The 17,972-nt window shown below is 37.8% G+C and overlaps 1 protein-coding gene and 1 non-coding gene across 2 annotated transcripts; one reads left to right on the top strand and one right to left on the bottom strand.

The window, feature by feature from the left end:
• Positions 1-1,599: 1,599 nt before the first annotated feature.
• LOC142523509 (small nucleolar RNA R71) lies at positions 1,600-1,706 on the top strand. The gene has a single exon (XR_012814699.1). It is a non-coding gene; the product is annotated as a small nucleolar RNA R71 (small nucleolar RNA).
• Positions 1,707-11,194: 9,488 nt separating this feature from the next.
• LOC142521825 (uncharacterized) lies at positions 11,195-12,070 on the bottom strand. The gene has a single exon (XM_075625002.1). The coding sequence runs from the start codon at positions 12,068-12,070 to the stop codon at positions 11,195-11,197; it is 876 nt and encodes a 291-aa protein (XP_075481117.1).
• Positions 12,071-17,972: the final 5,902 nt, after the last annotated feature.

Genomic DNA, 17,972 nt, shown 5'->3' with positions numbered 1-17,972 from the left:
TCTTTCAATCCATCCTGCACAAAATCACAAACAAGCGAATCCAAGACATCAATACGAAAGCAACTATCATTGTGCATTGTGTGCTTGAGAGTATTGAAAACATCAAAAATAATTTCTTCTTCTCCAACTCTCAGTCTCAATTTCCCCTCCTCAACATCAATCAGTGCTTTCCCTGTAGCCAGAAAAGGTCTCCCTAGGATTAAAGGCATCTCTAAATCTTCCTCCATGTCAAGTACCACAAAGTCTGCAGGAAAAATAAACTTATCCACTTTCACCAGAACATCTTCGATAATCCCACGTGGATACTTGACAGATCTGTCAGCCAGCTGCAACGACATCCTAGTTGGCTTGGGTTCACCTAATCCCAGTCTCCTAAACACAGAAAAAGGCATCAGATTAATACTCGCACCAAGATCACATAAAGCTTTATGAAAATTAATGTCACCAATAATGCAAGGTATCGAGAAACTCCCTGGATCTTTTTGCTTCGGAGGCATCTTGTTTCGAACTAAAGCGGAGCAATTTTCGGTCAAATTCACCGTCATATGATCTTCTAGCTTCCGCTTATTTGCTAAGATATCTTTCAAGAATTTTGCATAACTTGACATATTCAATAAAGCATCAGCAAAAGGAATGTTAATATGCAATTTTTTAAATATCTCAAGAAATTTACCAAATTGTGCATCTAATTTAGCTTTCTTCATTGCTGCAGGAAAAGGTGGAGGGATAACAATTTTATTCTGTGCAATAGGTGTAGATGTAGAGTTAGAAGACTTACCTCCTCGATTTTTCACCTCATCCTCACCGTGCTTGGTCTTTTCCTCATTAGACCCGAGTGTTTTTCCACTACGCAATTCCACCGCCTTCACATGTTCTCTTGGGTTAGTTTCCGTGTTGCTTGGTAAAGTTCCTTGCTCCCTATTAGCAATCAACTTAGCCAATTGTCCAATTTGATTCTCTAACCCCTTTATGTATGCATCTTGGTTCTGAAATCTCGTCTCTGTTGCAGAAATAAATTTAGTCATCATTTGCTCTAAATTGGACTTCTCCTCCCGAGACGGTTCTGGCTTGAATCCTTGGTGCATCACATATGGTGGACCTCTTTGTTGGCGATGTTGGTTGTTTTGACCTCCCCATGAAAAGTTTGGGTGATTCCTCCATCCCGGATTATATGTGTTCGAGTAAGGGTCATTTCTAAGACGGTTCTGGAATCCCACTTGTTTTACCGGTGCTCCCTCAGGCACATAGAATGGGTTGCCATCTTGGCAATCCTGCACATCATGCTCACCCCCACACTTATCACAGAAAATTTCTTGCAGACGCATAGCCGACCCACTCATGCTCATCCCATCAATCTTTCTATTCAAAGCCTCTAACTGTGCTGAAACCGCCGACAAATCATTAACTTGATTAACTCCAGCACCTCGTCTCTGCCTATCAGACTGAGGATGATAGCTACTAGCAGCCATCTCCTCCAATAACTCATATCCTTCCTCCGCCGTCTTTCTCAGTAAGTTACCACAGGCAGCAGCATCTATCATAGTACGGTTAGGAGTAAGCAGACCGTAGTAGAAAGTTTGAACAACTAACCCAAGAGGCAGCTCATGGTGTGGACATCTCCTCAACAAGTCCTTGTAGCGCTCCCATGCCTCGTAAAGTGACTCTTGCTCATATTGAGCAAAAGTAGTAATGTCGGCTCTGAGCTTCATAGTCTTCGACGGAGGAAAGTACTTGATCAGGAACGCCTTTGCCATATCTTCCCATGTAGTAATAGACCCTACAGGCAAACAGTTTAACCACGACTTAGCTTTATCTCTCAGTGAAAATGGAAATAAACGCAAACGAATAGCGTCATCAGACACGCCATTAAACTTAAAAGTATCACAAATTTCAAGAAAGTCAGCTATATGAGAATTAGGGTCGTCAAGTGCACTTCCCCCAAATTGGACAGTGTTCTGAATCATCTGAATGATAGCTGGCTTGATCTCAAACTGATTAGCTCGGATGACTGGTCTTACGATGCTTGGACGTGCTCCATCAAGAGACGGCTGTGCATAATCCAACATCGGTATACGCCTTGGCTCCTCTCTTTGTTGATCGCCTTCCATTCTTTCCTTCGCTCTTTGCTGCTGTAGTCGACGTCTAGCTGTGCGTTCGATTTCGGGGTCAAAAGGCTCAAGCTTAAACTCGAGTCATCTTCGCATGCACCACAAGAAAAATCTGCAACACAATGAGAGTATCAAATAACAATAAAATAAATAATACTAAAGAATTTAACTGAAAAATAAAAAATTGTGAATCAACAGTCCCCGGCAGCGGCGCCAAAAACTTGATCGAGCAAAACTTGCACAGTGAATAATCCCAAAATTTATTTTATAAATGAAAGCTCGATTTAAATATCGCAAGTGCACGATAGTCAAGTTATAATAAACGTAAGTGAATACGAGTATCGTTCCACAAGGACTGCGTTACACTATTTTTATTTTCAATTAAAATTTCTTTAGTAACGATAAATTGAGTTGATGATTAAACTAATGTAAAGTAAACAATTAAAATAATTAAAATGCAAAGAAAACGTGTTCAAGAACGCAATGATTAATTTGGATTAAATCAAATGAGAAATGAATTTGTTGGGAATTATCAGTTCACCTACCGCTCGTGTTTAACTAATTACACTCGACGTTTACTCGTGCGTTCGACGGAATTCCCTAGACTAATTAATATACTATGTCGAGCTATATTAATACTAATCAAAAACATGCAGTACTCAAGTGTCCTCAAATATTTAACAGTTCAAGATTGCATTACATTCTATGGAATCCACTAGCTTTCATTCGGGTGAACTATCACTATCGACACGTACCCAATTCCGTATATCTACTAAAATTGTAAATCCGTGGTTTATACTATTTGATCGTATTATTAACTATTCTATCGAACTCATCAACAACATGAAATAATCAAAGGAAGTTAGCTAGGCTTCGATTGAAACACGAAAGAACAATAGCATAAACAAATCACTAATAAAAACGTCGAGAAATAATGTTCAACACCGAGTACGGGGTAGGATCCCCTCAAATCCCAACAAATCTAGAGTTTAGCTACTGAAATTCATGATAAAAACCAACAATCAATGTAAGAAATAAAATACTGAATAATGAAAATACTAAAGATGACGATGGATGACGGCCACGACGCGTGGAAATCTCGAGGTCTTCGAAATCTCCTTTGCTCCTAGCCTCCTCTCCAAGAAAAATTAATGAAAAGTCTGATAAAGTGTGTCAAAAAAAGGCTGATCTCGTGTGTTAGGTTATAGTGTAGGATAGAGTCCCTAGAAATTTGGAAACAAATCTTTCTCAATCTCGCTTCTCGCTAGGGCGGTATATTTTGACAGCCCTAGCGAGAGGTCCTCGAATAAGCTTCCTCGAGCTTGTCCCATGTTTTCGCTGGGGCGGTCACTTTTGACCGCCCTAGCGAGACACTTGCGCAAAATAATCCTCGGCCAGACCACAATGCTCGCTGGTGACCGCCCTAGCGAGACCTCTTCGATATTATGCCAAAGTTTCTCCCACTTTTTGGTTCAATTCCTACAAAATAACCACAGAATACACGAGATTAGTCAAATGCTCAATAATGCTAAAAAATTGCAAAATTCAACTAAAACAAACTAATATGATGCATGAACGCGACTCAAAAACAACACTAAAAACACGTAAAAACGAGTCCTATCAATTGCCAAACCCAGTTTCGATCCATAGTCATCCTATAGTATCCATGATTATAAAACACCTTAATAACTGGTACTTACTAAAACCTCATTCTTGTATATGCCGATTGTCCTTAACACCATCATCAATATATATTTGTTTTCTTAAATCCCAAGCATTCCAAGTACTTAAACGATTCAAGTCTATCGAGTCACCATTTCGCATCATGATTTCATTCTAGATCCCTCTGTAATATCAAATACTTTTATGTAACCTCGGAACCCAAGATTATGTCATATGGCCTTACAGTTACAAAATCTTAACACTCTAAGGACAAAAACTTGTATCCACCTTCCCAAAATAATTTACTCTTAGTATCTTATAAATGCAAAACTTATTATGCTACTCTTTCCTCAATGCTTGTCTATATTTTGTGACTTATTTCACGTAAGGTAGTTATCTAATTGTTATCCTTAAAGGTAGAGTAATTTCCTTATCCCGAAAATTTTATTTCTTAACTTACTGTAGTCAAGATAATTCAAGATTCTACATAACCCAATTTAAGTTTTTAGCATTACTAAAATCAAAACTTTATATTCACAAGGTGAATCCTTGACCCAAAAATAATATGTCCTGTATTGGAACTCGAAAATTTATCCACAAGGCTTCAGTTCCATCAATTACCATAAATCTCATAGTCCACAGAACCTAGCATCCATAAAATCATTATTATTTACCTAATAAAACTTACTACATAATCCCAATGCATATTTACAATTGGTCATAAAATAATTGTCTCATAGTAACAACTATACTCTTGATCACCAATTAGAACTTGGATTTTCAATTTCATAATCTCAAAAGAATTAACTATTTTATGACACTACGAGTTGTTTCTTAACAACTTTAAATATTTCCCCAAATGAATCCATCCTTATAAGTTTTAGTGAAAAAGTTCAAAAACAAAAGTTTCTGAAACCTTAGAAATCATAGCAATCTCGCATTGTCAACCCAAAAATGAAATTATTTCTTTTTAACTTACTTCTCCAAATTTTGCAATTACCTCTGTTGGAACATTTTATGATCGCAATCTTGATTTTGTTGTTAACAAAACTTGTAATTTTGTTTCTAATGAATTTACCTAAGTGTGCAGAAAGCTACAAAGTCTAAACTGAAGCTATCGAGACGCAAACTGAAAGTGTCAACTGATTGCCCAAACTAAACAGTTCAACTGATTGTCCAGCTGATAGGTAGTTCAGCAGAAGACCTTCAGAAGCCCGGTCAGCTGATGAAGAACTCAACTGATAAGAGCCCAGCTGACCAGTTCAACTGAAGCAGTGAAATTAGTTCAGCTGACAACCCAACTGATCACCAAACCAGTTCATAGCATCAGTTAGGAGCCGACCAGTTTGTAGAACACGACAAGCTTATCTAAGTGGAATACAGCTGTGTGCATTAAGGAAAGTAATTGTCCAGTCAAAAGGACAATAATGAACGTTGCAGCAGAGCTTAAAATCAAAACATTCTAGAATGACTATCAGAAAGGAAAAGACACAAATATCGAGGAACAGATTCAAACTGCAACAGACATATTTTATGAGTCTTGAAGAACGGTCACGAAGCCTCTATAAATACAAGATCATGATCATCAACAAACAAGTGTGTGAAAATCATGAGAAAAGAAGAAGGGCACGCTCAACTTATATCAGCTTACAAGAAGCAATCCGTCCCATATTTGAGGAAACACTTCAACGTGTTATCAGCTTAGATTAGAAGCACAAATCCCTCAGTGTGTGAGAACACTTGCGTGTTGTATTCGTAGATCAGTTCTCTCACATTCACACACAATCACTCACATATATAGAGATTTAAGCTTATTGAATAGCTGAGGGAGTCTTGCACAATGACATTAAACTTGTGTATGTAGTCTTTAACACATAGACGTTAAACAAGTGTTGGATAGAAAGTGCTGCCTTCAGTCTAGGCTAGTAGTTCAGTTATGCAGTAGCGTAAGTCCTAAGTTGAGTGGGTTTGTAAAAGTTGTTGTTTTAATCAGAGTCTTCTAGTGGAACCTACCTGAGGTGGTAGAAGGGGTGACGTAGGAGTAGTTAAAGTCTCCGAACATCCATAAACATATCTTGTGTAGTTAACTGTTTAACTATAATTTTCTAATTGATTTGATCAGTTCGAGCTGATATCAGTTCAGTTTTCACCATAACTGAACTGATACAAGCAAGAACTGATCCCCCTAATTCAGTTATTCAGTTCACACAAGGTAATAGACTTTAAATTAATCAACTTTCTTAACAAAGGATTTTTTCGAGTATTTTTCGCTTGATTTAAAACCAAAATCGGTCTAATTCATCGGTGTTTACAATCTTAGAACACGAGCTATTGCAGCTCATTGAGAATGTTTAAAACCAAACTCGATCTAATTCATCGGTGTTTATATTATTAGAACACGAGCTATTGCAGCTCATTGAGAATATTATGTTTGAAGCACCTTTGCAAGTTTTAGAACCGATCCATCAACCTCGTATAGTCTCCAAATAATATTTTTCTCAAATCTTATAAACCGAAGCTTACAAAAATTATCCGAACTCCGATATTCTTAGCTTGTACTCCTCGACTCCTTCATAACATTATCTCCATAATTTTGCCTAATATCCCAATATACACGAATTCCGTTTACTGATTTTCTCCTCTCAATTGTCTTACCTAAATTCTGGAATCAAGAGTACAAAACTCCAAAACTTCTTGATATAAAAGCAATCGTTGAACCAAGGGTATTTGTATCTTACGATAAAACCAAAAATAAAAATATAGTTGATTAAATCTTATCTTTAATATTTATATCCTTCGTGTTTCACGACATACGCTTATAACACCTATAATACAATTGTAATTCCCTATAATCCACTATGGTACACAAAAGTTAATAATTTGACAAATCTCACTTTCTCATCAAAAATCGCTAATATCAATTTTTCTCGTTCCTCCTAGAACATCCTCATACTTACATATCTGTCTAATTTCCTCAACCACAATTCTTTATGTAACCTGTCATGCCCTGAGACCGAGACGTCAGCCAAATACCTGTCTATTTCATAAAATTCCGTTGTATGTACATAAAAGGAAAAATACAGAGGTTGCGGAAGCAAAAAGTACAAACATTACTAAGAAAGACAAAGGAACACTAATGGGCTTGAACATCCAGAACTTGAATTACTTCCTTCTAATTCTTTACCAGCCCCAGAACTGCTCGTGCTCCTTATGTTCTACATGTTCTTCCTCATCTTGAGAGGGACGTAAGGGAGGTGAGCATTTTGGGAAACACTCAGCACGTAGGCCGATCGAATACCAGAAAACATTTGATACATAATACTTTTAAAACATTCTTCTTTTTACGTAGCATAGTATATCAGAGTTGAATGAACAGAAGTCAAACATTGAACAAATCAGAGCTTCAGAGTTAGATGAATAGAAATCAGACATAGAACAAATCAGAACTTCGAATCAGAACATTTCAGAACAGAATTTATCAGAACGTATCAGACAAACAGATTATAATGATCATGGGCTATCTTTGATCTTGAGCTCCCTCTGGGGCTTCTCCTGTAAATGGGCTCCTTCTGGGGCCTTTTTTCCCGCATTCAAACTCCCTCTGGGCCTTCTCCCATAGACAGGCTCCCTATGAGGCCTTTTCCCTCACAGGTTTTTCCGATGCACCATTATCAGATTCAAACAGATAACTTATCGTTCGGAGACAAACTGGTTCGAATGGAATGACACCAACATAGAACGAAACGGAGAAGCATAAACGAACAAACAGACGAAACAAAACGATTTTGAAGTAACTTAGTGATTTTCTAAATCCACACTTATTCACATCATGCAGTAGAAGATCGAATTTTAAATCATACATAATCTTTAAAACATATAAACCCACTTACCTGAAAGATTGTTCCAAAAATCTTGAAATGAACAAATTGGAGTTTGACACTAAAAACCAGTCACCTTGCAAAAATGTTTGCGCCTAATTGAACCGTTGGATTGATCTGAATTTTGGATATGTTGTTCCAAACACGTGTACGTATATTCTAAACGGTGAAAATCGGATTTGGACGTGTAAAAAAATGAGAAACACTTTCTGAAATTAGGCAGAATTTTTGGTACTCAAAAATTACAACTTTTGGAGAGAACTTTTGATGTTGTTTTGGTGCGATTTCACTCATTCCATTGCCACTATTTATACGCACCAATGTGACTTTAGGCCTTCCTCCTACATACCAAAGTTTGCATGATTTATGGCATTAATCATCATGTGACTTTAGGCCTTCCCTCTCCATACCAAAGGTTGCATAGTTTATGGCATTAATCACCAATGTGACTTTAGGTCTTCCCCTTCCATACCAAAGGTTGCATGTAATTTATTCTCCTCTATGACATAATTCATCTTCAATGCAAAAACTAAAATCAACTTGGTACTTTGTCTCTTTGTATAGTAAAATTTGGTTCTACACATCCTTCCCTCCTTGTTTAAAGTTTCGTCCTTGAAACTTGAATTAGCTTGGTCTTTAAAAAGGTAGGGATAAAGGGTGTGCATCTTCTCTTCTAGCTCTAATGTTGATTATCGTTCAGTATGGTTTGACCATTGTATTTTCACGTACGAGATGGTGCGGTGACTTAGCATTTGTTCTTTGGTGTCCACTATACGAATAGGGACTTCTTCATATTTAAATTCTTCATTCAGGTTGCCGTTGAGTAGCAGTGGTGCAACCTCGAGAATATGACTCGAGTCGGGAATGTAACTTCTTAGTTGCGAAACGTGGAAGACGTTATGTATTCTAGACATGTCAGGCGGCAAGGCTAGCCGATAAGCTAGGGTTCCGATTCTTTCCAGAATTTCGAAGGGTCCGATGTATCTTGGGTTCAATTTTTCCGATTTTCTAAAGCGGACCACTTCTTTCAAACCTTGACATAAGCCTTTTCTCGGACTTCAAACTCCAACGGTCTTCTCTTCAAGTCAGCCCAGCTCTTTTGTCGATCATGTGCTGCTTTGAGTTTCTCCCAGATAATGGCTACCTTTTCAACCGTGATCTGTACTAGTTCAGGCCTGGTGATGGATTTTTCCCCGATTTTGTCCAAATACAGGGGTGATCTACATTTTTTCCATAGAGCGCTTCATAAGGGGCCATCTCCATGCTACTGTGGTAGCTGTTGTTGTATGCGAACTCTATTAAAAGTAGATGTTCACTCCAATTTCCTTTGAAATCTAGAGCACACGCCCTTAACATGTCCTCTAAGGTTCGAATTGTTCTTTCGGTTTGGCTATCTGTTTGCGGGTGAGGCCATGCTGAGGGTGACTTTGGTTCCCATGGCTTCTTGGAAACTTTTCCAGAATCGGGACACAAACCTTGGATCCCTATCAGATAGTATACTTGCTAGAACTCTGTGTAATCTTACTATGTGTCCATGTACAAGGTGGCTAATTTATCTAGGTTGTAGTTCATTCGCACCTGTAAAAAGTGTGCCGATTTGGTCAGTCGATCGATGATGACCTAGATCCCATCATGGTTATGTCTTGACTTTGGTAATCCTACCACAAAGTCCATGGAAATGTGCTCCCACTTCCATGTTGGGATCTCTAGCGGTTGTACGAGTCCTCCAGGTCGTTGATGTTCGGCTTTGACCTGTTGACAATTTTGGCATTTAGCGACAAAGTCAATTATGTCCTTCTTCATTCCATTCCACCAGTAATTCTGTTTCAAGTCTCGATACATTTGGTGCTCCCAGAGTGACTTGAGAACTTTGACTTGTGTGCCTCAGACATTACTTCTCGTCTTATCTCATCAAGGTCTGGTACACACAAACGTCCTTTCATCCACATGACGCCCTTCTCATCAGTTTGGAATTCTTGAGCTTTTCCTTCTTGAAGTTGCTCCTTAATTTTTGCTATGGAAGGATCGTGATTTTGCTTCAGCTTGATGGTTTCTTGAAGGTATGGTTGAGCTGAAAGAGCCGATAAATTAACTTTTCCTACGTCTCTTCTTCTCAAGGCATCTGCTACCTTGGTGGCTTTACCCGAATGGTAGTTGATTGTTAGATCATAATACTTCAAGAATTCAATCCATCGTCTATGCCTCATGTTTAATTCCTTTTGAATGAATAAGTATTTGAGGCTTTGATGATCGGTGAATATCTCGCATTTAGCGCCATATAGATAATGTCTCCATATTTTTAGTACAAATACGATGGCCGCTAACTCAAGATCATGAGTTGGGTAATTTTGCTCATAAGGTTTTAATTGTCTTGATGCGTAGGCAATTACCTGACCTTCCTGCATAGGTACACACCCTAATCCTCCCTTTGATGCATCACTATATATGTTGAAGTTCTTGCCATCTTCAGGAAGTACTAGCACTGGCGTAGATGCAAGTTTTCTTTTAAGAATCTGAAAACTCTTCTCGCATTTTTCGCTCCAAATGAATCTAGAGTTTTTTTCTGTGTTAGTTTGGTGAGGGGAATGGCTATTAAAGAAAATCCTTCAACGAATTTCATATAATACCCATCTAAACCCAGAAATATTCGAATCTCAGTTATTGATTTTGATCGAGGCCAGTCCACAATTGCCTCTACTTTCTTGGGGTCCACTGAAACACCTAGTTCAGAGATTATGTGTCCCAATAATTCGACACTTGTTAGCCAAACTTCACATTTCTTAAATTTGACATATAGTTATTTTTCTCTGAGAGTCTCTAGAGTGAGGCGAAGATGTTCCTCGTGATCTTTCTTATTTTATGAGTACACAAGGATGTCGTCTATGAATATGACCACGAACCTATCGAGGTATGGTTTGAAGACTCTATTCTTGAGGTCCATGAATGCTGCTGGAGCATTGGTCAATCCAAACGGCATTACCGTAAACTCGTAATGGATGTATCTCGTCCTGAAGGGTGTTTTAGGAATATCTTTTGCTTTGACCTTCAGTTGATGGTATGCTGACCTCAGATCGAGTTTTGAAAAGACCTTGGCTCCTTTTAATTGGTCGAAAAGGTCATCTATCCTCGGGAGAGGGTATTTATTCTTAATTGTAATCTTGTTCAACTCTCTATAGTCGATACATAATCTCATACTCCCGTCTTTCTTTTTCACAAATAGTACAGAGGCTCCCCACGAAGATGCACTGTATCCAACAACTCTTGGAGTTGGTCCTTGAGTTCTTTTAATTTTGTTGGGGCCATTCTATATGGTGCTTTTGAGATAGGTGCAGTCCCATGAATCAAGTTGATCTCAAACTCCACTTCACGGTCGAGAATCGTTCCAGGCAATTCTTCAGGGATGATGTCCGGAAATTCCTGAATAACTGGAATTTCCTCTATCTTCAGGGTAACTTCGTCATTTACCTCCCTGATCATTGCTAGGTAAATTTCTTCACAACTTTTCATGGCTTTCCAAGTTTGTGATGCCGATAGAAGAGATTTTTATCAAATTTTGCAATTTTGATGTACCTTATAGGTTTCAATCGTTTTTCTAGCAGGCATTGATACTCTTAATGGTTCACTAAGAGTTTCTCCTTCTATTTTCAGTTTCTTAGCAAATATTTTGGATACAAACGAATGGGTAGCACCACAATCAAACAGCACATAAGCATGCATTTTATTGATCAGAATAGTACCTGCTACCACGTCGTTTGAATTATCTACTTCCTCTTGCATTATGGCGAAGATCCTGGCATTGGGCTTGTTCTCCCTCGGCTTGTGATTTTCTGTGTTTGGTTTAATCCCTTTCTCCTTGTTCTCTGGACAATCATCAATCCGATGGCCTAACCTCCCACACTTGAAACAAGCACCAGTGTTCCTGTAGCATTCTCCTGAGTGTCTGATGTTGCAATTTGAACAAGGCCTGATTTCCTTGTTGTAAGGGGTTGGGAAGGCTCCTTTTGACGGTCCACTTGTCTGGTTGGGTCTTTTAAAATCCTGTCCTCTAGGGGATGACTGACCAGGAAAGGGTCGTTTGTGCTTAACCTCTTCATCTTTGCGCTTGATGTCAGTCTCAGCGCTCATGGCAGCTTCCATTAAGTCAGCAAAATTTGTTGGTTTGAATACAGCTAACGCTGACTGTATTCGACTGTTTATCCCTTTCTTGAAACAATGCATCTTTAGGGTCTCATCTGCCATAATAATTGGAACGTAAGTTCCGAGGTCATTGAACTTTGAGGTGTACTCAATCACCGTCATGTCTGAAGTTTGTTTAAAGCTTTCAAATTCACTCAACTTTTGCAAACGGAATTCCGCCTGATAATACTGCTTCAGGAATTCCCTTCTAAATGATTGCCATGTAACTGGCCCATCCTCGGCCATAGCTGGCAAAATAGTCTCCCACCATTTGTGTGCTCTTTCCTCAAGAAATGGTATCACCACTTCTACCTAGAGTTCTTCGGGCACTTCCAGCAGATGAAGTTGGCTTTATACATTTTTGAGCTAGTTGTGGCCAACTTCCGGGTTGGGATTCCCATCATAGGTTGGGACTCGGTTTCTTCGTAGGGATTCATAGTGGTACTTAATACCACGTGGCTGGGGTTCAGGTGGTTGCTGGATGGCATTGCTAGTGTTTGGGTTCACAATCCCTTGTAAAGTCGCGGCCACAATAGTGGCAATTGCCATCATGTCTCCTTGAATAAGGTTAACTCCGGGTGGTGGTGGAAGTAGGTTCTCTTCATCATCCTGATTGGCTCTTCGTGGGTTACGATTGTTTCTTGGTGGTCTTCCTGCCATTTCCTATAGAAATCAAATGAAAAGATTTAGAATCAAAGTAAAGTCAAAATTCAACATTGGACAAATAATTGGGTCGAACAAAATCTTTCGTTGGATTTTTCACAAGTGGAAAGAAGTGGTAGTTTCGCATAGATTGAAAGCAGTGACAAGATTGAGTTTCAAGATTCTATGCGGAGGAATAAGCCATCTAACTATGGAGACAGCTGGAATTTGAGAATTTAAACAAACGGAGATGATTATGATGTATCGGAATAATTTGGATAGAAAGGCATGGGCATTTGCCAAAATTTTACTTCGTCAAATTTTGTCTATCAAACTCCCAGCCTGATTATGAACATGGCGGCTCTGATACCACTTAAATGTCAAGCCCCGAGACCGAGACGTCGGTGACATCCGGCATTGTTAACCAAATAACAATAAGCCTCGTAGAAAATAGCCAAATACCAGTCTATTTCATAAAATTCCATTCTCTTTACATGGAAGGAAAAATACAAAGGTTGCGGAAGCGAAAAGTACAAACATTACTAAGAAAGACAAATGAACACTAATGGGCTTGAACATCCAGAACTTGAATTCCTTCCTTCTAATTCTTTACCATCCCCGGAACTTCTCCTTCTCCTTATGTTCTACATGTTCTTCATTCTCATCTGGAGAGGGACGTAAGGGGGGTGAGTGTTTTGGGAAATACTCAACAAGCGGGGCCGATCGAATAACAGAAAACATTTGATACATAATACTTTTAAAACATTCTTCTTTTTACGTAGCATAATATATCATAGTTGAATGAACAGAAGTCAAACATTGAACAAATCAGAGTTTTAGAGTTGGATGAACAGAAATCAGATTTAGAACAAATAAGAACTTCGAATCAAAACATTTCATAACAGAACTTATCAGACAAACAGATTATAATGATCATGGGCTATTCTTGATCTTGAGCTCCCTCTGGGGGCTTCTACTGTAAATGGGCTCCTTCTGGGGCCTTTTTTCCCGCATTCGGACTCCCTCTGGGCCTTCTCCCATAGACAGGCTCCCTATGAGGCCTTTTCCCTCACAGGTTTTTCCGATGCACCATTATCAGGTTCAAACAGATAACTTATCGTTCGGAGACAAATTGGTTCGAACGGAATGACACCAACATAGAACGAAACGGAGAAGCATAAACGAACAAACAGACGAAACAAAACGATTTTGAAGTAACTTGGTGATTTTCTAAATCCAAACTTATTCACATCATGCAGTAAACGATCGAATTTTAAATCAGACATAATCTTTAAAACATATAAACCCACTTACCTGAAAGATTGTTCCAAAAATCTTGAAATGAACAAGTTGGAGTTTGACACTAAAAACCAGTCACCTTGCAAAAATGTTTGCGCCTAATTGAACTGTTGGATTGATCTGAATTTTGGATATGTTGCTCCAAACACGTGTACGTATATTCTAAACGGTGAAAATCGGATTTGGACGTGTAAAAAAATGAGAAAAACTTTCTGAAATTGGGTAGAATTTTTGGTACTCAAAAATTACAACTTTTGGAGAGAACTTTTGATGTTGTTTTGGTGTGATTTCACCCATTCCTTTGCCACTATTTATATGCACCAATGTGATTTTATGTCTTCCTCCTCTATAACAAAGGTTGACATTAATAACCAATGTGACTTTAGGCCTTCTCCCTCCATACCAAAGGTTGCATGTAATTTATTCTCCTCATGACATAATTTATCTTCAATGCAAAAAGTAAAATCAACTTGGTACTTTGTCTTTTTGTATAGTAAAATTTTGGTCTTCACATAACCCTTAATTGGTAATTTACTTGCTAACTACATTCAAATAGACCCTTTTATTTTTCAGTCCCAAAGTTCTCGTATTATTTGATTAAGCCTAATTTATGGCATTCCTAGCTCCTTAAACTATCGAATTTAATGCAAAACGGCTCCCATAGATTTCGAAAATTGCTAAATGACCCCATAATTCTCCTAAAATTTGCAATCAAGACCCAAAAATTCTCGAATTCTCCAATTTTGCCCCAAATTTTCGTATTTTAGCCCTCCAAGTTTTCGAATTCATACAACTATGCCCCTATATTTTCGAATTATAGCAAAATCACCCTCAATATTTCCAAAAAACTTGCAATTAATTCCCTCAAAGTATTATAATTCAGTCCCTAAGTTCATGATTCCTAAAAATTCAACCCAAAACATCAGCTTCAAAATTCTCTTCATACACAATGTCGAATTCGAAACAAACAGTCCTAAATCATCAAGTTCAATTCGCCTCAACTTAATCTAAGATAGTGCAAAATTTCGAGATACACAAAAATCAAATTCTCTCCACGTCTCTGAAGAATAACTGTACACACCGTCCAAACCACGTAACCAACATGCATTTAATTTAGAAAAAGCTACCTCCAAATCTCTATATGGCAAAAGCATTTTAAAAATTTTCCAGCATGAAAAATTCAAAGCAGTAAATACTCAAAGACTTGAGGCGTGACTAAGCTTCTCGGAGTGGCAGTAACACATTACGTGAATCTGTGTGTACGTGTAGGTATGTGTATGTGTGTTTAGGTCTAGGAGTCTTTATTTTATTTTTATTTTTGTTTATTTCTTTAAATAAATAGTAAAAGTCTTTCCAAATATTTATTTAATAGGATTAATTAACTTTAGTTTTTAATTAATAAATTAAGCCCATTAAAATTTATAAATCATTAAGCTTCAAATTAAACGATTTAATAATACTTATTTCTAAAAAAATCCTTTATAAAATACATAAAATTCCTTACTCTCATTAATTAATTTAAACTTGAAATTAAAAATGCAATAATTCTTAAAATATATAAAATAAATATTATCTTAACTAAAAAAATAGCTTTTAAATCTTTAACACTTTAATCGTCTCCGGTCATCTGTCCCCAGCCAACCACCGATATTCGTCTGAAAATCTTTTAAATTATGAAACCAAGCAAAATTACACAATTTATCATTTAGTCACTCAAATATATCATTCATGAATCTAAAATTATTTAATTAAAATATTTTAGCAATTTAATTATTTTCATGCATGCGGTTTACATGGACTGATTTTTGGACGTTACATCTGCATTCTTCACATACGTGATATCTGATCGTCAATCAAGATTAAAATTTTTTGATGGATTAGGCTTTGAGTATTCTAGTAAAATTATAACTAGTAGATGTCCTAGATAGAGAAAACACCAAATATGAGTTTTTACTCATTGGACTGAAATATCTTAATCAAACTATAAATATATGAGATCACATAATCTAGATGTGATCTAGATAAAATTTTATATAGATAATTTCTAATGTTATGTAAATCTCCAATTGGCACGTTGGAGTTTACTTGAGCTGAATTTTATGAAACATGAAGGGTTGATGTAACGTCCAAAAAATTTGAAGATCCACGTGAACCACATGCATGCGAGTTATTAAATTTCTTAGGTATTTTATTAAATTGATTTAAAGCATTAAATGCATGTGTATTTCATTAATTTGTGTTTAATTATTTTTATGCATTTTATGCATAATTCATGCATGATAGGATTCAATTCATGAAATTTTATAAGTTCACGCATTAGGGTTTCTAGGTGCATTTCACGTTCGAACGAGGATCGGACACCGGAGAATTTTCAGGAAAATTATTTTAATACATGATTAATTTTTATAAATTAATATATGGTGTTTTAAGTGGATTTTTCAAATAATGGGATTTTACTGGGTATTCTTACCCGCAAAACTTTATTTTTACCTTGTACGCAAATTTTATCGAATCAGGGGACTTTTTAATGATTCGTCTAATATTTTCAAAATCTTTTCAACACAAAATATTTTCCGGGAATGCGTTTGGACTTAATAGGCTTACGTTTAAGCTTGTTGGGCTAAAAAATTTTTTTTAAAACTTTTAATTATCAAAATTAGGCCCATTAATTGGTTGTTAACTATTTAAATATTGCCTAACCTATCATTAACCTAAACCTAATAATCCACAACAGCCGACACTATCCCCAGCTGCTGTCATTCTCGGTTTCAGCAAGAGGCCCCATAGGTTTTGCCTTGCTCTTGCATTAGAATTTCCTCCAACATTCACCTCGGGTTCCTCGTGTTTGTACATCATTTCAGGCACGCTTTTACTCCTCTTTCTGCATCATACACGTTTATATTGCTGATGATTTGCTTTTGTGCATGAAAGTTTCGATCTAGTCTTGTGCTTAAAGGGTTTCGGATTTTTAGTGTTTTTCTTGCAAACCGTGGTTGTTATTCACGTTTTTACTGTTCGTTTGTGCAAGGGGCTTCGAATGCTGTCTGTAAGAGATAGTGAATTGTGTCAAGGGGGCGTCTGAGGGTTGAGATGGGTCAGGGCCTGTGGTAGGCTGAAGAGTTGAAGGGATGTGCGAATTGTGTCTTGTTCGGGTTGGGAGCTTGGACCAAGAGTGAAGCCGACGGGGCGTGGGAACCTACAGGTCGGAGACTAGCCTCTGAGGAGTCTGAGTCACGATCTGGTAAGGCCCGCACGCCGCTGGTCTTGACTCAAGGGCTGCGCGAGGGAGCCGTGGCAAGGAAGGGGGAAGGGCCGAGAGTTGAGAGGAGCCTATCGAGAAGCTTGAGCCTCCAGCGTGCATGGGCTGATTTGCGTGGGTTCAGTAGGCTCGGGATAGTCCTAGGATGGTCCAAGAAAGGTTGATGGGGGGCTGGAGCCATCGGCTTTGGTGAAGGGGTGGTGATCGTGTGCTAGTGGCTCGGTTAAGGGTGAGGGATGAGTTGCTGGATTTTTCCAGCAGCTGCCCAAGGGTAATTCGAACGTTTAAAAGCTGGGTTTTGGGGTTTTTAGGGTCTTTTGAGTGTTTTTAAAATATGGTAAAAAGTTAGAAATTTTGGGTTAAAATCGGGACTCCGGTCCAAGTTTCAAAATGACTCGATTAAGTTTTGTATTGAGCTCGAGTTTAAGTCTAAGGAATGCTTAAAAAAATGTTTTGGGACATTTTAAGTAGTTTGGTAAGCTTCGAGTCAATTTTAGAGGTCAATGGGTGAAACAATAATTTTCGGATTTCTATGGGCAAAAATTTATGACATTTTAAATGTTTATGCATCATGTTCATGATTTTTATGGAATTACGATAAATACGTTGCATGCTTGGTTTAAAGGAAAAGTTAAGCATACGTATGTTTTTATTAAGTGATGAAAATGATGATATTTTAAAAGGATGAGAATTGGATGTGACTAACGATGTATATGTATACGATGACATGAGATATGATGAGCTGAGGCCCGGGCTCAGTGGGCGGGTAATGCTGTCGCTGATGTCCCCCGCCGCCGGGTACCACGGTTTATAGATGGATTCATCGATAGAGCTGATACGATAGAGCTGATACGAAAGTCACAACTAATGAATTGAATTCAATTAAAAGAAAATGTTTAAGTTTATGATGACACGATGAGCTGTCTTGACACGTATATGATGATTTGA

The sequence above is a fragment of the Primulina tabacum genome, chromosome 13, assembly GCF_025594145.1.
Source record: "Primulina tabacum isolate GXHZ01 chromosome 13, ASM2559414v2, whole genome shotgun sequence".
NCBI classification, from domain to species: domain Eukaryota; kingdom Viridiplantae; phylum Streptophyta; class Magnoliopsida; order Lamiales; family Gesneriaceae; genus Primulina; species Primulina tabacum.
The sequence above is the reverse complement of the archived record's forward strand: the minus strand, read 5'-3'. Positions and strand labels throughout refer to the sequence as shown.

Coding starts and splice junctions, on each gene's coding strand:
- LOC142521825 (XM_075625002.1), bottom strand. CDS start 12,070: ATGGCCGAGGATGGGCCAGTTACATGGCAATCATTTAGAAGGGAATTC.